Source organism: Danio rerio, chromosome 10 (genome assembly GCF_049306965.1).
Source record: "Danio rerio strain Tuebingen ecotype United States chromosome 10, GRCz12tu, whole genome shotgun sequence".
NCBI lineage: Eukaryota > Metazoa > Chordata > Actinopteri > Cypriniformes > Danionidae > Danio > Danio rerio.
In genome coordinates, this window is record NC_133185.1 from 39,875,884 (window position 1) to 39,887,383 (window position 11,500).

Here is an 11,500-nt window from a genome sequence, read left to right on the forward strand (position 1 = left end):
GTTGCAGTACAGATCACGACATTACAAATGAGATTTCATCTTTAATTAATAATGTTACGTGTCATTTATTTGTATTTGTTTGTGAAATGTAAGTTTCTAAGTGTATGCTGATGGCTTTTCAGTGGATTATGACTTCAAACATATTTATTATTTAAGGAAAATGCATAAAATATTGAAGATTTTACATTAGTTCTAGGTTACTTATCAAATATGCAATTTGAAATTTGTGACCTCTCTAACAAAAGGTCATGATTTTAACTTGATTCTCAAACCAAGCATCAAACTTATTAATTTCATGCATCTTAAAATGAGCTTTTTAATGTTAAATTTTGACAAACCATATACAAATAAATGCATTTAAAACATCATTACTAGTGCTGGGCAAAGAGTAATCATGATTCATTGCATCCAAAATAAAAGTTTGTTTTTACCTAATATATGTATAAAATGTAATTATTCACTGTATATATTTGAGAAGACGTTGATTTATATTTAGATATGATTTAAATATCTTTAATTGATATATATTATATATATATATATACACATATATAGTGCTCAGCATATATAAGTACACTAATCTGTCTTTTAAAATTCATACTTTTAATAGGAAGCTATACAATATTATAATTGTGCATATACATTAGATTAGTCAGTACTGAAACCAAATCTGGAGCTCATCTAATAAAATAACTTATGATAACGCTCCAAAAACTAGTACATTCAAATTTATATGTTATAGAAAAATATTAAATACAAATTTTTAAAAAATAGAAAAATTTTAAGAAAAAAAAAGTAACATTTCAAAACAATTTATACAATACAAATTGAAACTTTTTAGATTGTAATTTTTTTTTTTTTGCAATATTTTGCTTGAAATTAATTGTATTATCTTTCAGAATTATTACTAGTCAGAATGATTAATCCCCCTGAATTATCAGCCTGGCTGTTTTTCCCCCTCAATTTCTGCTTAATGGAGAGATGATTTCTTCAGTATTTCTTAACATAATAGTTTTAATAACTCATTTCTAATAACTGCTTTATTTTATCTTTGCCATGATGACAGTAAATAATATTTGACTAGATATTTTTCAACACACTTCTATACAGCTTAAAGTGACATTTAAAGGTTTAACTAGGTTAATGAGGTTAACTAGGCAGGTTAGGCAAGTTATTGCATAACGATGGTTTGTTCTGTAGATTATCGAAAAAAAAGCTTAAAGGTTCTATTAATTGACCTTAAAATTAGTTTTAAAAAATTAAAAACTGCTTTTATTCTAGCCTAAATAAAACAAATAAGACTTTCTTCAGAAGAAAAAATATTATCAGACATATAATGAAATGTATGAACATTTCCTTGCTCTGTTACATTATTTGGGAAATATTTAAAAAGGGGGACTAATAATCCTGACTTCAACTGTATACAGTATAATATATGAGGAGTTTAGATGCAAAAGCCTCTAAATGGCATCAGAAATCTTCATCTAAAATGAGCATTTTTCTATTTTTATTATTATTATTTGTGTGTGTGTGTGTGTGTGTGTGTGTGTGTGTGTGTGTGTGTGTGTGTGTGTGTGTGTGTGTGTGTGTGTGTGTGTGTGTGTGTGTTTTCAGATATTTCATTTTTATGGTGATGAATAGGTTATTTTCATTGCCTTTAAAGTCAAATAACAACATATAAACATAGGAGACAGATAAAATGCTCATTTTAGAAGAACATTTCAGATATAATTTTTATTTTGGATGAAATTGATCACTATGAATCTTTTCCCAGCATTAATAATTACATTTTTAAATATTCACTTTTCACTCATTGATATCATGATAAAGACATTTTATGAAAATTTGCTCCTACTGTATCTCTGTTAAGTGCAATATGAATCAAGGCTAGACTGAATCTGACCTTTTTTTTTTTGCTATTTCTGCACAGAATTTTAAAAACAATAATAATTAAGAGGATACATTCTGAATGGTTTTAGGATTATAGGAGCTTAACACAAAAAAAATGTTTATTTAAGGTTTATAATGCAAATCCAATTAGAACCTCTTGTTTGGTAAACAAAGCTAGTTTCTAAAATACTACAACTACTAAATGACATTAAAAGAATCACTTTACAAATTGTATTGAACACAAATCAGTCAATAAAATGACTGAAATTAATATTAAAATTGAATCAATTTTATTTTCTCACATTTACATTCATAAATAAATAGAATATATTAATCGGGTCTGAAATCTGCAGAATTTCTACAGGCACAGATTCTGTGTGGGCCTAATTAGGATTCAAATATTAGTCAATTCACCATTAGCTATAGATTACGTATCAAGTAAACAAATTAGCTAAATTAGTCATGTGAGCTCGGGTGACACCATGGCTTAGTGGTTAACACTGTTGCCTCACAGTAAGAAGGTCGCTGGTTCGAGTCTCAACTGGGTCAGTTGGCATTCCTGTGTGGACTTTGCATGTTCTCCCCATGTCGGTGTAGGTTTCCTCCGGGTGCTCCGGTTTCCACCACAGTCTAAAGACATGCGCTTTAGGTGAATTGAACAAAAACTAAATTGGCTGTAGTGTATGCGTGAATGAGTGTGTATGAATGTTTCCCAGTGTTGGGTTGCAGCTGAAATCCGCTGTGTAAAACATATGCTGGATAGGTTGGCGGTTCATTCCGCTGTGGCAACCACTGATAAGGAAGAGATTAAAATAAACGAAAATGAATGAATGAGTCATGTGAATTATTTGTTTTAAAAAAAGGTCAAATTTCCTTCCTCTGAAGCACATGATGCACAGCCTGAAAACAAGCAATGAACTTATGAACTATGTAAATGAATAGAAGTACATTCAGTCAAATTATATCCTGATAATATTAGTAATTGTAAAAACTGCAGATTAAATCTGAAAAATAACAAGTGATCTTTTAAACTGCATTTTATCTTTGAGGAATTAATCAACAATTACACGTCAGCGCACGTCACGGCCTTCTGTCCTTCTGAAACGGCACGAAAAGGTGGGAGGACTTTAAAACGAGAGCAGAAGCCAGAGTTATTTCTGTCTGTGTCTCTCTTTTTGAGTCTGCGTGGGCAAAGACACAGATTCCCATTCATAAACCAGACTAGATCTGCCATAAATCTTGCTGCGGGTTAGGGGGAGATTTCTGCTGCAGCGTTTGCAAGTAATGAGACTTCATTATTTATAATTCAAGGCTTGCGGGATGAATTCATTTCAGAGATTAAATAACAAGAGCCACGCTGTTTGGAAGTTGAACCCCCTTTTCTTCTAGAGCAGAACAATTCAATGCACCTTTAGGTTTGTGTTTCAGTCAACCGAATAAGATCAGATGTTGATAAGTGAATCATTTACGACATTTCGGTTTTGCTAGCATGTCAAGTTTTCAGTGGCACTTAATGTAAGATCTCTCTTTCATGTTTCTCTTTCATTTTTTCAAATATTTCTCATATGATAACAGATGTTTAACAGAGCAAAGAATTTTTCACAGTATTTCCTATAATATTTTTTCTTATGGAGAAACTCTGATTTGTTTTATTAGGGTTAGAATGAAATGTTTTAATTTTTTTAAACACATTGAGGTCAATATTATTAGCCCCCTTTAGTATATTTTTTCTGATTGTCTACAAAACAAACTTTTATACAATGACTTTGCTTATTACCCTAACTTGCCTAGTTAACCTAGTTAAGCATTTTTATTGCACTTTAAACTGAATATTAGTATTTTTAAGAATATCTGGTGCCGTGACCCGGATAGGAGTGAGGTTTAGGGCAGTGTAAGAAAGGCCAGAAAGTAGGAGTTGTGTACATAAACCAGGCCTTAAGACATTTGTTAGCAACTAATGCTAAAGGATGTTTTCTTTATTGTCCTTCTTAGCATGCATGCCTCCCATGCCTGGTACAATAGTATATATATATACATATATATATATATATATATATATATATATATATATATATATATATATATATATATATATATATATATATATATATATATATATATATATATATATATCATTCAACTTCAGAACTGTTTACTCCACCTCACCCTACTCCCCTCTCTTCCCCATCTTGCACATTTTCAAAATTGAGGTTCCCATTAAGCATTTTTTTAATGCAATACAGTCATCCCTTGCTTTAACGCGGTTCACTTTTCGTGGCCTCGCAGTTTTTTTTTTTCATGCAATTTAACATGCTTTTCTCCATCGCATTGTGTTCTGAGTCCTGACTGACTGCAGACCATTGGCAATTACTCTCCTCCGTGCGTGTCTCCTGTACAGTACAGAATGAGTTCAGCTTGCTTAATTTAAATAAATCTTACTAAAATTACATAAATCGATTGCTAGCAGCACGACTCTGTGCTGTTCTGTATGTTCTTTCTCTAAATCTTCACTGTTCCGTGAAGATTTGGAGAAACTTGTTCATGCTTTTATCAGCAGCAGGGTGGATTACTGTAACGGCCTCCTCACTGGCCTTCCTAAAAAGACAGTCAGACAGTTGCAGCTCATCCAGAACGCTGCAGCCAGAATTCTGACCAGAACCAGAAAATCAGAGCACATCACACCTGTCCTCAGGTCTCTACACTGGCTGCCAGTTACATTCAGAATAGATTTTAAAGTATTATTACTTGTCTATAAATCACTAAATGGCCTAGGACCTCAATACATTACAGATATGCTCACTGAATACAAACCTAACACATCACTCAGATCATTAGGATCATATAAACTAGAAATTCCAAGAGTTCAGTCAAAGCAGGGTGAATCCGCCTTCAGCCACTATGCCCCTCACTGCTGGAATCAGCTTCCAGAAATGATCAGATGTGCTCCAACATTAGGCACATTCAAATCAAGACTGAAAACACATCTGTTTAGCTGTGCCTTTACTGAATGAGCACTGTGCTGCGTCTGACAGATTGCACTATCATGTTTTTCTCTTCTTCTTCATTCTTTTATATCACATTTTACCTGTTTTTATGTTTTTTTAATCAGTTTTATTTTTATTTTTTTTACTTGCTTCTTTTATTCTTGTTTATGTAAAGCACTTTGAATTGCCACTGTGTATGAAATGTGCTATATAAATAAACTTGCCTTGCCTTGCCTATGTTTGCGAGTTCTCTCCCCACAATGTTGACGAAACGTTCTGCACCATCAAAGGCACCTGCTGTAGCACCCAAAAGGCAGAGGAAGATCCTAACCATCGCACAAAAAGTTGAACTTCTGGACATGCTAAAGGATGGTAAAATTTACGGGCCTGTAGGGTGCCATTATGATATAAATAAATGAAGATGGTTTGATCTTTGGTTTCATTCTAAAATACTGGACTTACATTTCTACAAAAGTTTAAACTTTGAGAGTGTTTAAACAAGAGAGAAAAGTGTGAAAATGTAAATGCCTGTCTGAGAAAAAATGTATAAAGTGTGTAGTGAGGGGTTTAACAGCCTTAAAACATCTATAATAATTGTAAAACATAAAGTGGACTACATTGCGGATTTCACCTATCGCGGGTTATTTTTAGAGACTTGGTCCAACACTGCTCAAAACCATTTTTCAAAACAAACAAAAATCTCTTTTAAAGCTTTTTCACACTGACTGTGACCGGATAAAGCAGGGTGTATCACAGAAGAAAAGTGATTTCAGACAAAACTGAATAGCACTGATCCCCTTTGGCAATTATGTGCCTCGATGCAAAGTGGCACAACCCACTATTCAGTAGATTGGTATGTCATCTTTGAAGTGTGAAAGGGCCTTAACATTCTGGTGCCGTGACCCAGATGGGAGTGTGGTTCAAGAGGGTGAGTGTAAAGACTAAATACATGGGGGTCAGAATATATTGCACGTGTAATAAATTCAATCATTGAAGTAGTATACACTCGCTGCATGTGCAACCGTGGCAACTGTGCCTTAGGGGACTGGATAAACCGCATAAACAAAACAGATTAGAACGCATGCAAAAGTGACAATGAATGCCTTTGTAGACTAGAGATTATGTTGAGGTCAGAAAGTGCCCTTGTTTATAGAATTCCAGCAACCCTGCTGAAAAATCCAGCTTAAACCAGCATAGGATGGTTGGCTGGTTTTAGCTGGTCGGCCAGCCTGGTTTTAGAGGGGTTTTGGCCATTTCCAGGCTGGTTTCCAGCCATTTCCAGCCTGGTCTTAACTGGTCAGGCTGGAAGACGACCAGCTGAAACCAGCTTGACCAGCTTAAACCAGACTGGTCAAGACCAGGCTGGAAATGGGCATGTGAAACCCTTAAACTTAACTACCCTGGGCTCAAAAGCCACACTACAGGGTGTAGCATTTAGCATCCTAGTTAGGCCTAATCCCAATTTTACCCCTTAGCCCTTCCCCTTACCTCTACCCCTCGTTTTGTGTGTTCATGTTAAGGGGTAGGTATGTCCCAATTCTCTTTAGCTTAAAGGCGTAGGGCTAGGGAGGAAGAGCTAGATAGCCCTTGAAACCTTTTAGTGTTCTTGCCTCCCATGTTGCTCAAATCCTCATCAGTATTCAACCAAATAACAAGTAACAACAAGATTTCTTAAAATAAATAAGCATTCCTACCTGTTTTCCCTCAAGGGTGTAGATCCTCTTGACAATGCCCGAATCCAGCTTTATAGCGTCTGTAATGTCAGTGAGCACTTGTTCAAAGGAGTGCGCCGTCTTCTTGTTGAGCAGGATGCGAACCGCCTTGCGTGGCTTCACTCCGCTGCGGATCACGGTGACCAGTTTGGGTCTGATGAAGTCTTTGCTCTCTCTGAACTGCGGGCCTGATTTGGAGCTGGCTAGAGACGTGGGGCACTTGCTGGAGCCCAGGGCCCTCACATTTACAGACCAGTTAGGGTTGACGTTGTTGGAGTAGTCAACTCTTTTAAACGCTTCAGTGGAGCCGCACACATAACTCTCACCTAAAATGGAAGAACATGGTGAAATGGTACAGTGTGTGATATTTGACAGCGTTACACTGAAAGTGACGAGTCTGTAATGTTCATTTTTAGAGGAAAGACCTGAGGCAGTGTCTGGCACTTTTCACTCTCGATTGAGCTGTCATTTCTGTTGCAAATGCATTGATTTTAAGTCATCCAGACTTAAATGCCCATCACTGAGTGCCCCACATTTCATCACATCACATCCACTACTCTAATTTTAAATATAGGAATCAAAGTGCATTCAAGTCATCATGATGTTTCAAACACTATTTGTGTCTCTCATAAAACAGTATGCAATGACTATTTCAATGATATTGTAGTTTGATATCCTTAAAAGCAGATTAGTTGACAGAAAATGTCTATCTAGCAATTGTTTACATAGACGATCTTATACTCAGTGTGCAAATTATACATTGTACAACTTTTTTGGTGATGTTAGTTTGTGTAATACATGCTTAAGTGACTCAAATGTATGTGTTTATTTAAATTACATCTAATTTATTCATGAAATGTTTTTAAGTTTCCAGTGTTTTGTGTGATTTAGTGTATTCTGACCTAGGGTGCATTTCCCAAACAACGACGTAACTCGCGGCTGAACTATCATAGTACGATGCATTTTTTAGGAAAAGAACGATGTATTGACGAGTGTTTCCCAAAACCTTGTAGTTTCTCTGTCGCAGATCCATCGTTTGAACCATGCAAGTTATAAAAACGCCCATAATGATGCTCTAAATGGGGTGGTAACAACTTCTTTAAAGAAAAAAAACAACATAATTGCTTTGTGCAAATTTGATTTTTAAGAGCACACGCTTTAAAAATAAGTCCAATATTAGTTTTGGTAAAAATATGCACTCCTTTTTCATATTAATTGAAATATATGAATAATATAAATAAATAAAAAATAAATAAATAAAAAATGAGGCTATTTATTAAAAAATTAAATTTTATATTAATTAGAAAATTAAAAAAAAATGTCCCACCTTAATTTTATTATTATTATTATTATTATTATTATTATTATTATTATTATTATTAAGTAGGATGTTGTTTATTTATTTTTTATTTTTTATTAAGTCTACTTTTACAATTTGAAACATGTAAACCTCTGCAGAAATTTTCTAACCAGCAGGCCCATGTCATATACAGTACAGATATTTAATAAATAAGCTACTTTAAATTAAAAGCATTAATGTATGCTATGTTTTTGTTTTCACAGGCTTTGGAGACGCAACATAAATTCCACTTTTAAATAATCACCTATAGCTTTCATCATGAGCCACGGCTGTGTTCAAAAGGACATCAATGTTTTTAAAGTGCACTGCGAAGGGAACGCAATTGTAAACATGAAGATTGCAAAAAATGAACTGTAATAAATACTTTGAAAGCAAATCACACCTAAGAGTGATGACTTCAATGCTTTTTTTTAATCACTTCAACATCACTTTAAACGTTAGAATGTTCTAAATGAATAGGGCATAGGGGGGACAAGTGGGAATAGAACACAGCCAGGAACTACTGTATGTTTCTAACTGCAGCTCTAGAGGTGTAGTTGCAAGTGTACAATTTTGCGAATATTCGTTGGAAGGATGGATTTGGGAAATGCCAAATCAACAAACTATGTTCGTAAAGATGGAAATTGCAACCTTAGTTGGCTAACGATGGTTTTCGGAAACGCACCCCTGATTAGCTATTTTAACTATGCAAATAATGCATCTAATTTGAAGTTACTTTTAGGCAATATGTAGAAACAAGCACCTATTTTATGAGAAAACTTGCTCTAAATCTGCAGGTTTCAGACCTTTAAATTACTTTTTTTTCGCATGGACTGATTGGAGTGAATACGCATTCACAATGGTATGAACTGTTATAGGGGTGGTCAAAAGGATGTCTATTATTTTAATTATTAACATATTATTTAAATTACAGATCAGAGTGAACTTTTTTCTCAGTTTAAAAGGGCTGACCCCCACACAACTTGTTTTGACGTCCTTCAGGGGGGTCAAGGCTTAGGTAGGAGGGTCAATCCCCCACAAACCCCCCTGTAATTCGCACCCTGCTTATACTCTCAACATTTAAAGGGATAGTGCACCTAAAAATAGGGCACCATTTTCTGACTTTGAATAGTTTTAAACCTGTTTTTTTTCTTCTTTTTTTCTGTTGAACACAAAAGAAGATATTTTGATTCTGAAGAAAGCTGGAAACATGTAACCACTGACTTCCATAATATTTGTTCTTCCTGCTATGGATGTCAATGGCTACAGGTTTCTATCTGCAATATATATTTGCTCAACAGAACAAAAGAACAGCAAGTGGGAAAAATATGACAAAAGTTTTATTTTTGGTTGAACTATACCTTAGATTAGACTATTGCCTTCAAAAGTTCATTCACTCATTTTCCTTCGGCTTATTATTCTTTTCTTCATCATTAGTCTATATTATTGGGGAGGGGGGGGGGTGCTTTGAGTAATGATCTCTGAATTATCAATGATCGTCAGGTAAACTGTTAGCAGTATGACTTGATGTCTTAAATGTCCTTTGATGCCATTTTATGGAGATTTAAATTTACTTTAGATACATCTACATATGTGGTAAACAAACGATTAGCTCATTTTTAGTAACTTATTGATTGTTTGGTACAAAACCTACCAAACCTGAACCGGAAGCAATGCGAACTGTTATACAGAAAACGGAAGTTATTCCTACCAAAAGTGTTGATTGACAATGATAAACAACTGCATTAAAACAACAGCAAAACAACAGCTTTTAAAGTCGTGTGTGTTAGACATTAATCAACTAACCTTCCACCAGCTGATCTATGTTGGTGATTTTTTTGTTGCCATCGATTGAGTAGATAATTCGCACCCCTTGCGGGAGGTTGACGTTGTCGGACAGGGTTCGGGTCAGGTCAGCCAGCAGAGCGTCAAAGGTTCTGATGCGGTCCGATGAGATGGCGTACACGATCCCGTTGAAATATCGGTCACCATTGCGGTAAAAGCGCACTTTCTTCGCCTTCTTCTCGGAGCTGAGTGTTTTGAGGGTCCGCGTGCGGTAAAGGCTGCAGTGGGCGCTGTGAGTGGGGCTGAGGAGCCCGTTCGCCCGGCCTGCGCTCCGGCTGTTGCGCTGCAGTTTGTCCCGCTCGTCAAAATGCTCCTCCATGTCGTCCGGTCAAATTAGGGCTAAAGCGTAAAAATTAAAGGACGTTACCAAACTAACCGTGTACAGGTAATCCTCTCATGCTCTCTCAACTCAGTGACATGGATGTAATTGATGTCTGCTCCTAAAATAACCTTTTAATGACAGCTTACTTGTTTCTTAGAGCTCATTAAATCCTGTCATCCTGTTGATGTTGACAGTCTTACTTTGACATGGCAAACTCGAACGTGTGTTGTGTGAAAACCTATGCTCAAAGTCTATTATCGCCTATAATTATTATTTCAGAATCATATAATATTATTATTTTTAATATTTTTTACATTACATTTTTTATTTATCTGTAAACTACTAGACTGTCAAAAAACTATGTATAGCCTCCACATCAGTTTCAAAAAGTTTACATTTTTCCAAGATTAATATTTAATTTAAAACAAATTAATGTTTAATCAGTAACATCAAGATATTTTAGACACAAAGCGTCTTTAATTAAAAAATGGCAAAATAACCATCACATATTTTAAATAGACTATAAACAGAGGTAAAACTGTTAATATTTAAAAAAGGAAATAATAGTGAAATATTAAATTCAATTCTTCATTTCTCTCTAATAGTCACATATTTTGACGCTGCTTGCAAACTTGCTTGATAATTAAGCTACTTTAATTTAAAAGATTAAAAAATCGAGACGTTTCTTTTTGAGTTGAATTTCTTCATGCGTAGAAATAACTAAATAAGCGTCGCGTCACTGACAATGGCATAACAGAGTTAAAATATGTAGGCTATGGTATAAATGTAAACCCAAGACATTTGCTAGCTTTCATAGCTGACAAGCCGAACAATTCAAATGAGTTAGGTTAACCGAAACATTCTGATAGAGGACAAGACACTTGCCAGCTCTCGGCTCGCTTTATTTTTACTTACAGAAACGAAACAATCCGTTGTACTTGCCTGAAGGTGAAGATTTAGGGAATATTGAAGGTTTCTGCTCACGATTCAGATGTTGAGGTGTGCTGACAGGAGTCGTGATGTGATGCGAGTCCGGCACCTCCTTTGTTGTCCCGCAGAGGAGGCTGGTCGGTCGGTCGGCAGCTGCTCTTCTCTCTCTCTCTCTCTCTCTCTCTCTCTCTCTCTCTGTGTGTGTGTGTGTTTGTGTGAGTGTCTCTCTCTCCTCCGTGTCTTTCTGTGATTTACATTGGCCGCTTTCTCATTGAGATTCAGCCCCGCACCGCAGACCTGCCACAGTCATCCCTCCCCACACACGCACACCCCGCCCCGTTCCTCTCCGGTGAGGCTGCTCTAAAAGTCTTTCGCGATTTCCGTCACGATTCAGATGGACACACTGCTCAAACTCTTTGATCTTTCAAATAACATTAAGAACAGCAATTATTGTCTTATTTGTAATTATGTAGGTGTA

General features: G+C 35.5%; 1 protein-coding gene across 12 annotated transcripts in view; it reads right to left on the bottom strand.

The window, feature by feature from the left end:
• The window catches only part of dclk1a (doublecortin-like kinase 1a), a 131,300-nt gene extending 120,145 nt beyond the window's left edge, over positions 1-11,155 (bottom strand). For 5 of the 12 annotated variants that reach the window (XR_012385926.1, XM_005172671.6, XM_009305445.5 and 2 more), the window contains exons 1-3: positions 11,035-11,155; positions 9,732-10,109; positions 6,569-6,912 (exon numbers count right to left, since the gene is read on the bottom strand). Coding sequence is in view for 11 of the 12 variants with exons in the window: in XM_005172671.6 (XP_005172728.2) it covers positions 6,569-6,912; positions 9,732-10,089 (702 nt within the window). In the remaining variant the exon portion in view is untranslated. Of the gene's footprint in view, positions 1-6,568; positions 6,913-9,731; positions 10,110-11,007 lie in introns of all 12 variants that reach the window. The other 7 variants (XM_073914041.1, XM_073914043.1, XM_073914049.1 and 4 more) reach the window with 2 other exon arrangements.
• Positions 11,156-11,500: the final 345 nt, after the last annotated feature.